At 39.1% G+C, this 18861-nt stretch overlaps 1 protein-coding gene across 2 annotated transcripts in view; it reads left to right on the top strand.

Annotated features, from left to right (window-relative positions):
• Positions 1-15715, top strand: part of PAK2 (p21 (RAC1) activated kinase 2) — a 91004-nt gene extending 75289 nt beyond the window's left edge. For both annotated transcript variants that reach the window (XM_027587697.1, XM_027587698.1), the window contains 3 exons: positions 297-493; positions 11263-11400; positions 11860-15715. In XM_027587697.1, coding sequence (XP_027443498.1) covers positions 297-493; positions 11263-11400; positions 11860-11946 — 422 coding nt within the window. In that variant the 3' untranslated portion in view covers positions 11947-15715. The remainder of the gene's footprint in view (positions 1-296; positions 494-11262; positions 11401-11859) is intronic.
• Positions 15716-18861: the final 3146 nt, after the last annotated feature.

The following is an 18861-nucleotide window of genomic DNA, read 5'->3' as shown; positions in this document are numbered from 1 at the left end:
CTACATTCTACATTGTACATTGTAAACCCATTCTACAAACCCATTCCGGTTTACTTTTTTTTTTTTTTAACGTAAGTTCTGTGCCTAACGTGGGAGGAGAACACGATCCTGAGGTCAAGAGTCACATGCTCTATGGACTCTTTAGTAGCCAGGTGCCCCTGGATTACTTTTTAAATTCAGTCTTAAAAAAGAAGAGGCTGAATAGTCAAATGTAATTAAGTCCTCTATCATGAACTCTAAGATGAAACTATCCATGGACACCATTAACTGTAGATATGTTTTGTTTTGTTTTATAGCCGACTTTGGGTTCTGCGCCCAGATCACCCCTGAGCAGAGCAAGCGAAGTACCATGGTTGGAACGCCATACTGGATGGCACCAGAGGTGGTTACACGGAAAGCTTACGGCCCTAAAGTGGACATATGGTCTCTGGGTATCATGGCTATTGAGATGGTAGAAGGAGAGCCTCCATACCTCAATGAAAATCCCTTGAGGGTAAGACCAATTAAACACCAGCCTTATTTTTCGAAAAATACATTTCTTCAGAACATTTATTTAGAATCTGCTTGCACCAGCCACTAGGCAAAAATTTAGGATACAAAGTTGATATAACCTAGTCTCTGCAAAAATTATTTGCTCCTGGGGTACTGAGTTGAATGTGTTAGATAAAGAGTTTGTAGATTTTAGTAAGCTATATGGTTTTAAATTTTGCACATAAGTAAGACTTTGCTCACTTTTCTGCAAAGGATATCTAGATGTACTCTTCAGATTGTCAGCTCTGAACCTTGGCCTCTGTACTGCTTGGGTACACAGGAGAGGAAAACCAGATCATGTATCTGAGAAAGCTGTGTAGACGGTAATGGTAAAGCTCACGTTCAAACAGGAGAGTGAGGGTCCTGAGTTAACAGGTGGGGTTAGGAGACTTTAAACAATTAGGTTTCAGCAGCGGAGGTGGAGAGTTTAGGAGTTCGTTTGTTCTTTTGCTTTCTGTCTTTTTCTTTCTTTTTCCTTCTACTTCTACTTTTAAATTACCATATATGGCTCAATATCATTCGTTATTAAAGAAATGCAAATCAAAGCCCCAAAAAGATACTACTTCACACCTTCAAAAATGACTATAATCAAAAAGATGGACAATAATAAGTGTTTGTGAGAATGTGAAGAAATTGGAACCCTCACATATTGCTAGTGGAAATGTAAAATGGTGCATGCAGCACAGGGAAAACAGTTGGACAATTCCTCTAAAAGTTAACATTGAGTTACCATATAACCTAGTAATTTCACTGCTAGATATATACCCAAGAGAATTAAAAGCATACATCCACACAGAAACTTGTACACAGATGTTCAAAACAGCATTATTCATAATGGTCAAAAGGTAGAAATAATCCAGATGTCCCTCATCTGAGGAATGAGTGAACAAAGTGGTATATCAATGCAGCGGAATATTATTTAGTCATAATAGAAGTAATGAGGTACAGATACAACATTAAACCTGAAAGCACTGTGCCAAAGACGGCCTACACGGAAGATCACACATTGTATGACTCCCTTTGCGGTCAGTTTTTGTCATTCATGGTAATTAGGTTTTGCACAGCAACAAATACTGAATTAACAAATGCTGAACTGTTGCTTCTTGGGGAAGCCATAGGGTTGGGTTCCTGCAAGCCTGTGGTCACATTGTTTTTTTAAGATTTCATTTATTTTATTTGAGAGAGAGTATGTGAGTGGGGGAGAGGAGCAGAGGGAAGAGAAGCTCAAGCAGACCCCGTGCTGAGTGCGGAGCTAACTCGGGGTGCAGTCCCATGACCCTGAGATCACAGCCTGAACCAAAATCAAGAGTCGGCTCTCAACCAACTGAGCCACCCAGGCGCCCCAGCCTGTGGTCACATTTTTGTCAGCTGATCAATCCCTAACCTTATTTGATGTGTGTTTCTGTTCAGAGCCATTTTCATGTGTATTGTTGATTGAGTAATGTTGAAGTCACAGCCAGGACACCCCTGGCAGTATACTCATGCCTCAGCGAAGCTTACCAAACGTGTTCTCACCACAAGGCACATCACAGCCTTCGTGCACTTAGGACACTAGAGGGCACATCAGCCTGTGCTTTTTGCCTCTCTGCACATATCCATGAATGACCACAGAAACACCAAGATTATTGATTTGGGGGTTACAAATTTTAGCATGAGTAGATGAGTTTACACATAAGGAATCCAAGTAATGAGGATCAACAGCATATGAAATCTCTAGAACAGGCAGAGCCATAAAGATAGGAGATTAGTGGTTTTTAGGAACTGAGGAGAAGAGGGAATAGGGAGTAACTAAAATACACGTGGGTATTCTTTTTGGAGGGATAACAGTGTTCTGGAATTAGACAGTTATGATGGTTGTACAGCTTTATGAATACACTAAGAACACTGAATTGTACACTTCAAAAGGGTGATTTTTATAGTACATGAAGCAATTTAAGTTTTTAAATTACCATATATGACTACAGGCTTATTGCCAGACTTTTTTTTTCCTAACTTTTTTCCAAATAAGTTGGATTTGCTATAAAGTGGGCTCCAGAGGCCAAGATAATGGGTATGCATAGGTAGGGGCCCTTTCTGGGTGGCATTGGATTTTGATGCTCTTTTTCCTGAATGTTTTTCATCTTCTTGCAAAGATTCCAGTTCAGGTGAGCATTTAAGTACTTTTATAGAGGTGATAAATTTTAGAACACTTCTGGAACAATTTTTAAAACCCTCTAATTTCATTCATTTGTTTAACAAATGTTGATTCAAATACCTGATCCGTGGTAGGCACCATACAAGGTGCTGTCTACCAACAGAAATTCCTGCCCTGGGGCACCTGGGTGACTCAATGGGTTAACTGTTTTCGGCTCAGGTCATGATCTCAGGGTCCTGGGATTGAGTCCCATGTGTGACTCCACACTCAGTGGGGAGTATACTTGTCCCTCTGCCCCTCCCCCTGCTTGTGCTTTCTCTGTCTCTCAAATAAATAAAATCTTTAAAAAAAAATCCTGCCCTCATAGAAGGTATAGAGAAAAAATAAAATAATAATATATAATAAATGGTAGAGTCTCAGTGCTGGGACTGGTAGGGAGGGAGTCAAGAGAGTGTTTGATTTCACAACAGTGCTTGTAGAGGGCTCCACTGAGGTGACGTTTGAACATGGAAGATAAAGGGAAGAGCATTCCAGTCAGAAAGAATAGCACATGAAAGGCCCTGAAGAGGCATTTTTGATATATTCAAAGAGCACTGAGGATTCCCCCATAGCTAGTGTGCAGGGAGCACACAGCAGGAGAAAAAAAGGAAGATCAGTGAAGAAATGGGACTAGACTATATAGTGCCTTATTAGGCCTTTATAAGAATTCTGGCTTTCTTACATAGAATCTGACAGGCAAACCACTGGAGAGTTTTGAGCAGAGAAGTGAAATGGTCTTACTTGTATTTTAATAGGATCACTCTGGCTGCTTTGTTGAGAAAAGATTTTCAAGTGAGGCAAAGACAGACACAGGAGAACCAGTTAGAAGGCTGTTGAAATAATCCAGGCAAGACGTAATGGTAGCTTAGACCAGAATCATATCAGTAGAGGTGGGAAAAAGTAGTTGGATTCTGGATATATTTTAAAAGGGTGCCTATCTGGGAGAGGGAGAGAGAGAGAGATGACTCTAAGAGTTTGGTGTAAGCAACTAGAATGATGAAATTCAAGTTCACCTTACCTAAAATGGGGAAGGCTGCAAGTAGAGTGGTGTGTGGGTGTGGCAGGTGGGAGATCAGGAGGTAACATTTTAGCATGTTTTAGACATGTTAAGTTTGCAGTGCCTACTAAGACATCCAAGTGAAGGGTGCCTGGGTGATTCGGTCAGTTAAGTCTCTTGGTTTTGGCTCAGGTCACGATCCTCAGGGTCCTGAGATCTAGCCCCGCATCAGGCCCCATGCTCCGCATGGAGTCTGCTTCAGATTCTGTCTCCCTCTCCCTCCCCCTCTCCCCTTTTGCACACATGCTCATGCGCTCTCTCTCAAATAAATAAATAAATATGGGGTGGGGGGAAGACATCCAAGTGAGTATGTTGAATAGGCTGTTGGGTATGGCCATCTAGGATCAGGCCAAAGATGTAAAATTGAGATTAAAATAGAAATTAAAGTTATGCATCTAGATAAGATCACCAGGCCAAGTAGGCGTAGACAGACAATAGAAAAGCTTCAGCTTGCATCCTGTGGCGTTCGTTCCATAGTTAACAGTTGATGTAGCGGACCAGCAAAGGAGACTGAGGAGGAATGGGTGGAGAGGTACACAAAACCAAATAACACATGCCCTTGAATCTTCATGCAAAAAGTGAGGGAGACATCAGCTTGTCAGAGACTACCCTGAGGACTAGCAGTGTGAATGTAACTGATGGAAACTTGGCAAGCAGGAAATTCTGCTTCCTGTCAAGATAGAATAACGGGTAGCAGATTCACCGCCCTTGCCTAAAGTAACAACAAAAATTAGCTTGTGTGAAACAATGGTTTGCAAGACACTGGACACCAAACAGTGAAGAACAGTGATCTCCAAAGGTGGGAAAGGCTTGAGGTGAGCACTGTGATTGCCCCAGCTTTATGTCCCAAGAGAGTTTTGGGCCACGTACAGGGAGGAAGAACCCAGGTGGGACACAGTGGCCCCCTTGAATTAAGGAGAAGGAGTTGAGAGTCTGAGGAGACCAAGTCGGCTAGAGTTTACAAGACAGAGAACAGGAGAGGAGAAAGCTTCATAGAAGATTCTGGAATCTCTGGATTCCAGAATGCTCCCCTTGAGCATTCAACAGAGACTGGTGCATCTTTGCGAAGAATCTACCCAAGGTGAGGGGTATACCCATCTTAGACTGAAGAGAACAGTGCTTGGTGCTCACACAGAGGCTGGGAATAGTGCCTGCTTCTGTCAGCCACAGTGGAAAACCTTGTAATGCACAGGATATTGAAAAGAAGACTCAAAAGAGTCTTGCTTCGCTGATGGGAAAGAATTACCCCTAGACTACATGCTGCTATAGTCCCATCTAACCAGTCTAAAAAACAAGACCCAAAGAGATCCCCAAGTAACTTGTGTTGTAGAACAAAGCTCAAGAATATTTACAGGAATACAGAAATATCCAGCAGCCAGCAAGCACTTAAATATCCAGTCAGGGTTTATCAGGCAGGCAGAAGAGCAGCAAAGTACAACCCATGATGAGAAAAATCAATCCATTGCAGCAGACCAGAACTGACACAGATAGAAGAGCACGGAAAGTCATTAAAGCCGTTTTTGTAACTTCATATGTTAAGAGTAGCGGTGTTTGGAAGGAATAGAGACAGAAATGAAATTTTTTTAAAAAATGAAATAGTGGTGCACCTGGGTGGCTCAGTCATTAAGCATCTGCCCTTGGCTCGGGTCATGATCTCAGGGTCCTGGGATCAAGCCCCACATCGGGCCCCCTGCTCAGCAGGAAGCCTGCTTCTCCCTCCCCCACACCCCCTGCTTGGGTTCCCTCTCTGGCTGTCTCTCTCTCTCTGTCAAATAAATAAATAAAATCTTTAAAAAAAAAAAATGAAATAGCAGTAATGAGACAACTTCAAGTTCTAATATATGTGTAACTAAGTTTGGGGAGAAAATCAAGACTTCTGCAGCCAACGAATACCTTTTAAAAACTGAGGTGAAATAAAGATTTTTCTAGACATAGACATTAAAAGCATTTATTACCAGGAGATCTACACTGTAAGGAATATTAAAGGAAATCTTTCAAGCAGAGAGAAAATGGTAATATCACTCTACAAAAAGAAGTGAAGAGTGCTAGAGATAGTAACTGTGAGTAAATATATAAGATTTTTTCCTTAAGTAAATATCTTTAAGAGATATAACTGTTTACATGAAATAATAGTGGAGGGGGAGGAAAGGAACATATGTACAAGTAGAATGACAACAAAAGTATAAAGCTGAGGGGGAGAACTGTAAGATTGTTGTAGTCTGTGGGAAGTGGTATATGTAATACTGTGATAATTGTGAAAATTGAAAGATGCATGCTCTCACCTCTTAAGCAAACCCTAAAATAATGAAAGAAAGAATTACACTTGATAAAATTCAGCTAAGGAGATAAAATAGGATCATAAATCATACTGAGTTAAAGAGAAGAGCTCACACTGATGAGTTTGTCAAAGGGGCAAGGGGCTGACTGAAAGAGCTCTAGTGGCCAAAGATGGAACAGTTTGAACAACAAAACAAAGTAGTATGGGAGAGTAACCCGAAGTATAAAATGTTTATGTGTCCATGCTGATATAAGTAAGTGAGTAAATAAGTGGGGCAGAAGAGACAAGTCTCACGCAGAAGAACGCCAAATAATTTATGTGGATGTTATCCCCTAAGGGAGATGGAAGCTAACTCCCCACTCTAAGTATAGACTGCACATAGTGATTTTTCTTCTGAAGAGCAGAGTATAAAAAGTGGAGAAAAGAGTAACTTTGCAACAGAGAAGCCTGACAAGCACAGACCTCAGAAAAGGTCAACACCAACACTCATAAATTATGTTGATAGTATGTATTTTTTTATATGAGGCAGTGAAAATGGCACTCTACTTGTGATCTTCCCAAAGCCCATATTCTCAGTCTGTAATCATGAGGAAAACATCAAATTCCAATGAGGGCATTCTACAGTATAAAACCTGACTGGTACTCCTCCACACTGTCAAGGTCATCAAAAGCAAAGAAAAGTCTAAGAGATTATCACTGCCCAGAGGCGCTGAGGAGACATGAGTGTCCTGACACAGAAACTAGACAGTGGGAGAGTGAGTGAAATGGGGAAATATGTAGTAGGAAAGCTGGAAGTCCTAAGGGCCTGTGTGAGGTGGATGAGGCCAGTCAGCAAGGATGTACCTTTTTCGTCTCTTGTCCTTAGCTGCATAGTACAGGCGAGGGGGAGGCAGTTTTAATGTGTAGCGAAGTGATTATATAAAAGGAATGATGAACGCTGGAAGATCAATGGGATTGATTGAGGGTTTAGCAGCATCGAAGGATTGCTGGTGTTGGTGGTGCTCAGAGTGAAAGAAGTAAGAGGTGGAGAGCAACTGCAGTTTCCGAGTTGTGGTCATGGGTACTGATGATGAGGCAGAGGCTGTGACCATGGGCTTGTGTGGCTGAAGGAGGCCAGAGGACAAGAGCATGGGAGAAGATGAGGTCAAGGAACTGTCACAAGACTCTCTGGCTGTTGAAATCCCTGGAAGTTATGAGCAGTGTTAGAGATGGTAACAACAGTGGTTGGTAGATGTGGTAGGTAGAGTCTGAAAGCCCGGGAGTTCTATAGGAGGGAGGTAAATATCTCAGAGAGGCAGTGGGGAGCCACAAGGACACTCCTCTATGTGCAGTGGTACAAAGGACTGGGAGGGAACAGTGACCCCTAGAGAGCACTGTGGATGAGGCTGCTCCTCAGAGGAGAGCCAGGCCTCAGTAGATGAGGTAAGGAGACCATTAGAGGAGGGGTGGGGCAAGGGTATGTGAAAAATGAAGGCAGAAAGGGGAGTGTGCAGGGCCACATGGGCATTAGAGTGCAGATAGCAAAGAAATGGGCAGACTCATGTCCTGATGATTTGAGTGTCAGTTAGTATCCCTTTTTTTATGGCATTTTGGTAATAGAGCAGAAATGTGAAATAATTCAGGAGAAAATTTAGGTGACCTCAGGTTTGGCAGGGTTTTTAGATACAACATAAAAAGCATGATTCATTAAAGAATAAATTGGACTTCATTAAAATTGGAATCATCCTGGCTGGCTCATTTGGAGGAGTGTGCAACTGTTGATCTCCGGTCGTGAGTTCAAGCCCCATATCACATATAGAGATTACTTAAATAAAACTTAAAAAAAAAAAAAAAAAAGGAATCTTTCTATCTGAGAAAGACACTACTAAGAGAATAGAAAGACAAGTCACAGACTGAGAGAAAATATTTGTAAAGCACCCATCTAATCAGATGTTATCCAAAATATACAAAAAAAACTCTCCAGACATCAACAGTGAGAAAATAAACAACCTAATATAAAAATGGACAAAAGATCTCAACAAAGAAGATACACAGATGGGGCGCCTGGTTGGCTCCGTCGCTAGAGCAAGAGTACAACTCTTGATCCTTGGGGTCATGAGTTCAAGCTCCATGTTGGGCATGGAGATTACTTAAATAAGTATTAAAAGAAAAGAAGAAGATACAGATGGCAGATAAGCATATAATAAGATGTTCAACATCATGCCATTAGGGAATTGCAAAATTAAAAAAACAATAAGATACACACATATTAGAATGGCCTAAAAATTTTTTGATGGCAATACCAAATGCTGGTTAGAATACAGAGCAATAGCAACTCACATTCATTGCTGGTGGGAATGGAAAATGGTATAGCCACTTTAGAAGACTTTTTGGCAGTTTCCTACAAAACTAAACATACTCTTAACATGCAAGTCACAGTTGTGCTCCTTATTATTTACCCAAATGAGTTGGAAATTGATGTCCACACAAAAACCTACACACAGGGCGCCTGGGTGGCTCAGTTGGTTAAGCAACTGCCTTCGGCTCAGGTCATGATCCTGGAGTCCTGGGATCGAGTCCCGCGTCGGGCTCCCTGCTCAGCGGGGAGTCTGCTTCTCCCTCTGACCCTCTTCCCTCTCGTGCTCTCTCTCATTCTCTCTCTCTCAAAAAAAAAAAAAAAAATCTTTAAAAAAAAATAAAATAAAAAAAAAAACCTACACACAAATGTTTATAGCATCTTTATTCATAATTGCCCCAAATCAGAAGCAACCAGCCAAGATGTGAAGTACATAAATAGACTTTATTTAAAAAGGTGAGTGTATAGGGGCACCTGGGTGGCTCAGTCATTATGCGTCTGCCTTTGGCTTGGGTCATGATCCCAGGGTCCTGGGATCGAGCCCCGCATTGGGCTTCCTGCTCAGCGGGAAGCCTGCTTCTCCCTCTCCCACTCCCCCTGCTTGTGTTCCCTCTCTTACTGTGTCTCTCTCTGTCAAATAAATAAAATCTTTAAAAAAAAAATGGGTGAGTGTATAGACTGGTACATCCATACGGTGGAATATTATTCCATAACATTAAAAAGATTAAAAAAACAAAAAGAGGGCGCCTGGGTGGCTCAGTTGGTTGAGCGACTGCCTTCGGCTCAGGTCATGGTCCTGGAGTCCCGGGATCGAGTCCCGCATCGGGCTCCCTGCTCGGCAGGGAGTCTGCTTCTCCCTCTGACCCTCTTCCCTCTCGTGCTCTCTATCTCTCATTCTCTCTCTCTCAAATAAATAAATAAAATCTTTAAAAAACAAAAAACAAAAAAAACAAAAAGAAATGAGCTATCAAACTGCAAAAAGACATGGAAGAACCTAAAATGCATATTGCTTAGTGAACAAATCTGGCCTAACACAGCTACATACTGTATGATTCCAACTATAGAGAGTAAAAAAGATCAGTCATACTCTCTGTAAAATATCTTAAAAAAAAAAAAAGTTGTGGGGGCGGGTACCTGGGTGGCACAGTCAGTTAAGCCTCCGACTCTTGGTTTTGCCCCAGGTCATGATCTCATGATCATGAGATCGAGCCCAGCGTTGGGCTCCACACTCAGCACAGAGTCTGTTTAAGATTCCCTCTCCCTCTGCCCTCCCCCACTCACACTCTCTCTTCTCTAAAATAAATAAGTAAATCTTTGAAAAAAAAAATCAGTGGTCACCAGGCGTGTGTGGGGGTGGGGTGGGGAGGATGAATGGGTGGAGCACAAGGGATTTTTAGGGCAGTGAAATTATTCTGTATGATACTGTAGTGTCAGAAACATGACAGTGTGCATTTGTCAGAATCCGTAGGCCTATACAGCAGAAAGAGTGAACCCCAATGTAAACCATAGACTTGTTTAATGAAAGTGTATCAGAGACCCTTAACTGTAGAGAACAAACTGAGGGTTGCTAGAGGGGAGGTGGGTGGGGAGATGGGTTAAATGGCTGATGGGTATTAAGGAGGACACTTGTGATGAGCATCGGGTGTTAAATGTAAGTGATGAATCACTAAATTCTATTCCTGAAACCAATATTACATGATACGTTAACTAACTAGAATTCAGATAAGAACCTGAAACAAAAAAGGTTTAAAAAATAAGTGTATCAGTAGTGGTTCATCACTTGTAACAAGTGTATCATATTAATGTAAGAAGCCTCCCCCATTATCAACATCCCTCACCAGCGGGTACATTTCTTACATTTGGAGAACCTATATTGGCACATTATCACCCAGAGTCTGCAGTTTGCATTAGGGTTCACTCTTGGATATTGTACAGTTCTGTGGGTTTGGTCAAATGTATAATGAATAACATACATCCATTATCATAGTGTTTTCACTGCCCTGAAAATCCTCTGTTCTGCCTATTTCATCTATAGCTATGTAGATCGAGCTAGTTCAAAAAAGGGGCGGAGGGTTTCTGAATCACTAAATTCTACTCCTGAAACCAGTATTACACTATACGTTAACTAACTAGAAGGTAAATAAAAACTTGAAGGAAAAAAAAAAGGTTTCAACAAATCCCATTGTTTTGAAATCTGGTGTGACTTGGAATAAAAGCTTGAGAAAGGTAAATGGATGTTATGTGTCGATAGTGGGATTGTGCTCATTTTTCCTTATATCCTTATGTATTATAGTTCTTTTATCAATATGTATTACATTTATAACCCCTCCCCAAAAAGATGAATCTAATTTCTGAAAAAAAAAATTTAGGGGAATGTAACATCTAAAAGTAAAGGGAGAATATCTGATACAAATGGGCAGAAATAATACTACACCTCAATTTATTATTTCTGGTGATTGTCTTTTTTTTTTTTTAAGATTTTATTTATTTATTTGACAGAGAGAGACACAGTGAGAGAGGGAACACAAGCAGGGGGAGTGGGAGAGGGAGAAGCAGGCTTCCCGCCGAGCAGGGAGCCCGATGTGGGGCTCGATCCCAGGACCCTGGGATCATGACCTGAGCCGAAGGCAGACGCCCAACGACTGAGCCACCCAGGCGCCCCTCTGGTGATTGTCTTTAAGGAAGTAGAAAATCCAGGGGTGCCTGGCTGGCTCAGTCAGTGGAGTGTGCGACTCTTGATCTCAGGGTTGTGAGTTCCAGCCCCACGTTGGGTGTAGAGATTACTTTTTAAAAAAACTAAAGAAGTAAAAGATCCATAAACTTTATAAAGTGCTGTCTCACTTTGTTGTGCTGTCTTAAGTATGTCAAAGATGTTCTTCTATTTTTAGGCCTTATACCTGATAGCAACTAATGGAACTCCAGAACTTCAGAATCCAGAGAAACTTTCCCCAATATTTCGGGATTTCTTAAACCGTTGTTTGGAGATGGATGTGGAGAAAAGGGGTTCAGCCAAAGAATTGTTACAGGTGAATTTGGAAATAATACTATTTTTGGATAAAGTTGATTTTTTTTGAGTAACCAACAAAGTTTACATAGGATTAATAATTAACATTGCACTCTTCATTTATCACCAGCAGCATGGCAGTTGCTGTAGTTTAGGATTTTATCTGCTGGAAATAAAATAGCTATAATACTAAAATCAAGTATATGAGTTTTTGCATATTGTCAGTTATCAGACAAGTTCATTTGCTGGCATGGGTATCTGGGTCATTAAGGTGAGATTTGATAATATTAGATAAACTGAAAAGACCTGGTTCAACTATGAAAGTGATATATTGATTATGTTGATTTTATACACGTCCTGAAATATGTGCTTGTTAAATAAATTATAATCCATAAAATAGTCTTTGGGGCTTAATTGAAAAGAAATACTTAAGCGTCTGATCTGGTGACACTGATACATATTTCCCCCCTCTCTCTGGCAGCATCCCTTCCTGAAACTGGCCAAGCCCTTGTCCAGCCTGACTCCACTGATCATGGCAGCTAAAGAAGCAATGAAGAGTAACCGTTAGCATCATTGCCGTGGCCTCGTATTCTTTCTTCCATTTTCTAAAAGAAATCTTTTAATATATGAAAATTATTACTCTTTTGGGGTTTAAAGAAATGGTCTGCATAACATGGAGGAAAAAGCAAACTACTACTTCCTGAAGAGAACCAAGAGAAAATTGCAAAACAGAACGACAACTTTCTTTTGACTCCCTTCTTTATAGGGTCCAAAAGGAATTGCGGACTGAATCACTAGCCTTACTTCTTTCAGCAGACAGCCCATTAGGGCTGTTGATCGTGCTTGAGATTTGCATTTTATTTTGCTGACTTCATCATAATAGATCCCATTCATTGTCCCTTTGGGGGAGCATTTTCAATACTTGAATGGCAGATTCGGGTTGTTCAGAGTATTGGTTCCATCTGCTGGTCTTCTTTTCTCTCTTCTTCATAGCCCTCTTTTACCTTGCCTTGCTTCTTTGAGTTGCTTTGAGAAATTTTTCTTGTGCCTAAATTCAAGGCAAATGTAATAAAAATGATGTAGCTCCTTATATTGGCAAAGGAGCTCAAAATCAGTTAGCTTTGTATAGAAGTTAGGACCAGCTATTATTACGTGTAGTATTTCAGTTCATAATTTGAACTGAAGGAAGGGAAGAAAAATATGTGATTTTTACCTTTTTTAACAAATGTGAAAGAGTCAGTTTTAGAAATTTCATGGTAGTGAGTTGTTTGGCATTTGTTACATGTATAGAGAGACTAATAATCTATATTTATAACTAAATCATTGACATAGAAAAAGAATCCCATTGATTATACATCCTTACAATTGTGTTTCTTTTCTAACTATATCCTTTTCAGATTGGGCTTCAGGAACCAAAGTGATTTGTTCTTTCTTGTTCCAGCTTGGGCTTTGGGACTGATGGGTACCGCTACTTTTCCCTTCTTCCTTTTACCCTCATTTTGGAGATAAGTTTCTGTATATGTTGTAATTTTAGTTAGTTTGTTTTTTAATTAACCCTCTCTCACCCTACTCCACCCCTCCCCCTTTGGTAAATATAATAACCATTGAATTTTCCGAATTTAAAAGTTTTAATTTTTTGTTTCCACTTAAAGGAGAAAAATACTTGGGGCTAGCAGAAACAAAGCAAGTGACTAGAACTTTGGTGAGCTCTAAAGTAATTCGATAAGATTATGTTCATGAAAGAGAAATGACAGTTACATAGAGATGCCACTTCTGACCAGTAAACTGTAGAGATTTGTTATAAACATTGTTTCCAACCCATTGCCAACATTTTAATGTCTGCGAGAACTTAAGTCACAAAGTCTATGATATATTCATGGATTATTTGAGATGTTGAGTAGATTTTTTTTTTCAAAAATAAGTAATCGTGTGAAAAAAACAAGAAGAAAAATGAAATGTGCTTGTTGATAGCAATACTTTTTTTATTTTAAAAATTTGAAGAGGGTCTGTGACCTGTAGCATTCATTATGAGAGTGTCCTTTCTTCTCCACCCCCCCCTTCTGTTTGCTTTTCTCTCCTTATTTTTTTATTGTTTTGCTTGTGGAAGCGGTGTCATCCCTTCTGACATGCCATAAGCCACATAAAAGAAAAAAATCTGATTTGGTTCAGGCATTTTGTTCCCCACCAGCAGTCCTAATTAACGTCATACTTACTTGCCATCCTGCAGTAGTACCAAGTCATGAATAAAAATAATTTTGATATTTTGGACTACATTAGGGGAACTAATCGAGTTTTGTTTCCTATCATTTTCCTCACATCTGTGTTAAGATATAAGGATAGAAATGGCTGTTTTTTATTGATAATGCAAGGTTTTCATGAAACTGAGTAAAATAAGTAGTGAAACTTTTATCTAGAGCACTTAATGGTCTCTGTTTTCAGTCTGATTCTTGATTTCATTTTTCTCTGGATTATATTGGCCACCTACAGCTATTACTGAATTACAGAAACAAGCTGGTATATTTCTGATGAAAATCTAGATTTGAACATTCTGTGTAAATAGTTGTTTGGATGGATTATGATAAAGAAGACGCTACCGATGAACTAGAAAACCAACTAGATGTTAAGACTGATCGTCATGACCACTCTAGAAGGCCCTTCCACACATATGCCATAAAGACCATGTTCATTGAATACAGTGCCAATGCTCCATTTTTATGCCTGTGACTCAACAAAGGTCTTCTCAGTTTATAGAAGCAGTTTGGGATTTAAATTTACAACTTCTTTGAGGGTTACCTGCATGTCCATTGCTGGCAACGGACTTTGTCATTAAAACCTGACTCCCAGGTTAAGGGAGCTACACTGTGGTTTATTCTTTACTTACTTGGATAAACTAACTTGTAATAGAAATATACTTTGGTTAATTCTGAAACGTGTCATTTTTAAACAAAATAATCCTAAAAGCAATATGGAATTGTGATTTATTAGTTAATTTTAAATTAAAATGTTCAGATCTTGTTGAAAGAAAAATTATATCTGAATCAAGATTCATGTTTTTTTAATAACTACCTTTTGTATTCACCCTTTTTGTCATCACTTTAGAATGAAAATTCCCATTTAAATCTAAAAGTTACCTTAGTCCTCTTGTGTTAATTAGAACAATATTACTATAGTACTTATTTATTGTATTTCAGACTCTCTCGTAGTCTTAAAGTTTCCTTCTCCTCTTGTTCCTTTTGCTGCTTTTAGGGACAGTTAAAACTGGGAAACCATGAAAATACTGAATATTTTATCCTACCTGAGAATAGTTAACAAGTAGAGTAGTTGTGATAGCGTAAGAAACCAAAGCTAACACAACTCTATTTTCATGTGTTGAGTGCCTGGCACATAGTATAAATTCTCTTCTCTTCCACACATAAATATTAAGCTGCTTAAAATGTATCTAGTTACCACCAGTCCTAAATGAACCTGTGCCTTTAATAAGCAATTTAAAACTACCTATGAGTATTTCTTTATAGGGTTCACATAAATACATGTCTGTTTATATATACTGTATTCTAGCCAGAACAATTTTAGATCTGTAGGTATAGTTAGAAAAAATGGGTGTTTAAAGAATTTGCATCAGTTTTTTAATCTAAAATTTTTAAATAATGAGATCCATATCCAGTGAAATGTAAAAAAAAAAAAAAAAACCATTGCAGAATTAGAACTAAAATCCAGATTCATACTCCTTTTGGGTTTTTTATAGTGGGATTTCATAGTTATATAAAATGAAGATTGTCTTCTTTGTTTCCATTGCTTCCACAATAGATAAGCTAGACAATTAACATCAGTTTTCCCACAGTGTGTGTATATGTGGGTGTGTAAGAAAGGGAAAAAATACACACACACACATACAGTTTTTTAATCACTCAACACATTTATTGACCACTTTGGCAAAGACACTGTGGTGTAGATATTGTGGGAATTACAAGGCAGAATCAAGCACTGGCCTGGCCTTGAGAGAGCTGAAGTCCTTTTCACTCACCATTCTAGAATGTTGCCAAATGAAAGAGAGAAATGTGTAATTCTGTCAAACAAATTTTCATTCTGTATTGAGAAAAGCAAAGAATTATATTTGGAATTGGACATCTTTTTCCCCTTGTTTTGGTAGATAGAAATGGAATTAAGTGAAAGTAGTTTGTCTTTTCTGTTTTGTCTTCAAATTTTATATTGACTTATTTTTAATTTAATCCCGTTCAATTATTTAATTGTTACATTGACATTAACTGCTGTATTTGATGACTTTGTTCAATAATTTTGTTCTTTCAGGGCTAGAAATAAACATTTTTTTATGTTCATTTTCCCCTTTCCTAAACTTCAGTTCTTTCTTCAGATCAGAATAGTTTAAAAGAATAAATATAATAGGTCTCAAGAAGTATTCTAGTATTTTTAAGGTTAAATATTTGTTAAACATGGCACTATTTTGAATGTATTACAGAGCTCCAAATTAGAGAAGTTTCCAGAAATGTCTGGGTAACATGAGCCTTCTCTCTTCTAAATCAGGTTTAGAATACATTTCTTAACAAATGTTCGGGCTGTCAGACCCAGGGAAACGCTTTTGATCTCTTTGAATACCTCCAATAACTTGGCCTGAAATTCTGATGCTTACCTCACTGCTATAATAAGAATCTTATCAGCATTGCTGTGTTAAATACACCAAGAGATCTTTAAAAGTGTACACACTTTAAGGCATCATGTCATTATGTGCATTTCTTTCTTTTCTTTTTTCTTTTTTTTTTTTTTGAGATTTATTTCAGAGAGAGAGAGAGAGTGCATGCACACTGGCGTGCATGGGAGGGGGGATCTTAAGCAGGCTCCATGCCCAGCATGGAGCCCGATGCAGAGCTTGATCTCACAACCCTGAGATGATGACCTGAGCTGAAAGCAAGAGTCCTATGCTTAACCAACTATGCCACCCAGACACCCTATTTATCTATCAAAAACCAAAATTACACATTTTTTAAAAGCAGGAAGTGGGATATAAGTAAAGACTGCTTAAAGTATATTTGTTACACTATAAAGTTGTTTATGGTATTCTAACATTTGTGTATCTTTAATTATAGCAAATGTTTAAAACATTTCCCTAAGAAAAGGTCAGAAATGCTTGAATGACTTGAAAAGCACTACTTGTAGGAGCTTAATGCATGCTTTACTACTTCTTTGATACTTTGATATTTGTGGCTTTTTTTTAATTAGATTTTTTTATGCTAAATTATTTAACAAGTTTTATCTTTCAAAAAGGAGGACAATGAAGGGAAATGTCTTCATTTCAATAACCTAGTTATTTTAGGTTTTTAACAAAGCAATGTACTTAGATTAAAAATCCAAATAATCTTAATAAACAATGCCAGTCCCTCAGCTTTAAACTTCCCACTGCCAAGTCCAACTCCACAGATGATTCTGCTTTTAACTCTAATGCCTGCTAAGAACAGCTCAATCTTCACATTTCTGAATTATATACTTAAACGTATTTCTTGACATTTCTATCTTTTTATCTAGTAATTTCTTGTTAGGCAGTTGAGAATTTGGGTACTGTCATACCATCCCATTCTCCCATTTCATTCAATCTAGTCTCCCATTTAAGTGAGGTAGCAATATTTGGGGGGCGCCTAGGTGGCTCAGGTGGTTGAGTGCCCAACTCTTGATCTCAGCTCAGGTCTTGATCTCAGGGTCAAGTGTTCAAACCCTGCATTGAAATGAGGGAATACATCAAAAATACAATAGCCTGAAAGATTTTTTTTTTAAAGATTTTATTTATTTTTTGACAGAGAGACAGTGAGAGAGGGAACACAAGCAGGGGGAGTGGGAGAGGAGAAGCAGGCTTCCTGCGGAGCAGACTCCGCACTGAGTGTGGAGTCTACTTTATTTTTTTTTCTTTTCTCCTTTTTATTTATTTATTTATTTATTTATTTATATTTTTTTTTAAAGATTTTATTTATTTATTTGAGAGAGAGAATGAGCGATAGAGAGCACGAGAGGGAAGAGGGTCGGAGGGAGAAGCAGACTCCCTGCTGAGCAGGGAGCCCGATGTGGGACTCGATCCCGGGACTCCAGGATCATGACCTGAGCCGAAGGCAGTCGCTTAACCAACTGAGCCACCCAGGCGCCCTTTATTTATTTATTTTTAAAGATTTTATTTATTTGACAGAGAGGGACAGCGAGAGAGGGAACACAAGCAGGGGAAGTGGGAGAGGGAGAAGCGGCTCCCCACTGAGCAAGGAGCCCGACGTGGGGCTCGATCCCAGGACCCTGGGGTCATGACCTGAGCGGAAGGCAGACGCTTAACGACTGAGCCACCCAGGTGTCCTGGAGTCTACTTTAAAAGTAGCAATTTTTTCTTTCTTTTTTAAGATTGATTTATTTATTTTAGAGAGCGAGGCGGCGGGGGGAGCGGATGGAGAGAAAAAGAAAGTCTTAGGCAGACTTGTGCTAAGCTCTGAGCCCGTGGCGGGTTGGGGGCGGGGTGTTGATCTTACCACCCTGAGATCATGACCTGAGCTGAAACAGTCAGAGGCTCAGCTGACTGAGCCACCCAGGCACTCCAGTAGTCAGCTTTTACTTATGACTATGTGGAAGTGTTGTTCACTTAAGTAATTTATTATCATTGCCTATCATTTCTTGTACAACTCTCTGCTTTTCCTGTTGTTAATTTTCTTGTCTTACTGTTTCCTTTCAAAGTTTCCTACATCTCTATTACCACAAAATTGCAAAAACCCTCTGAGGGCTATTTTCTAACAAGTAAATGTCAAATGTCTCAGATAATAACAGTTCCTTTTTCTTTCTTGGAACTTGACTGGGTCTGCAGTTTTGGACTGTTGTTCTACAGACCTTCTGCCCCTCTGGCATCTGAAACTCAACTTCACTTTTCTTCCGAGTTAGGTCCTTCGTTTCTTGGCTACCATATTTTCTTGCTTGATTTATTCCCTCATTTCAAAGAAGTACATCTTCCACTAACTTCCTGAGAAAGGGTACATAGAGGTAAGATCTTAAGGACTTGCATGTCTGAAAATTCATTTAAATTTCATTGATAATACAGGATTTTAGGTTGGAAATCATCTTTCTTGAGAATTGTAAAGTCACTACTTCATTGTCTTATAACTGCCATTTCTGATAGTATGTTTATATGTAATCATTTTTCAGCCTCTTGTTCTGAAATGTTACCGTTTCGTGCCTTGGTGAGGGTATGTATGTTTTCATTAGCTTTGGGCATATGGCAAGCTATCTTGATAACAGACTTCTTTTCTGGGAAATTCTTGTATTATTATTTCTTTAAAAATTGCCACTTTTTTCCTCCGTTACTTCCTGTCTAGAATTCCAGCATTAATCATGTTTTTCTTACCTTTCCCTTCTGCTTTCCATCTCTTTGCCTTTTTTTTTAAGATTTTATTTTTTTATCAGAGAGAGAGAGAGAGAGAGAGAGTGGGAGGGGCAGAGAGAATCTTAA

Source organism: Zalophus californianus, chromosome 1, assembly GCF_009762305.2.
Source record: "Zalophus californianus isolate mZalCal1 chromosome 1, mZalCal1.pri.v2, whole genome shotgun sequence".
NCBI classification, from domain to species: Eukaryota; Metazoa; Chordata; class Mammalia; order Carnivora; family Otariidae; genus Zalophus; species Zalophus californianus.
The sequence above is the reverse complement of the archived record's forward strand: the minus strand, read 5'-3'. Positions and strand labels throughout refer to the sequence as shown.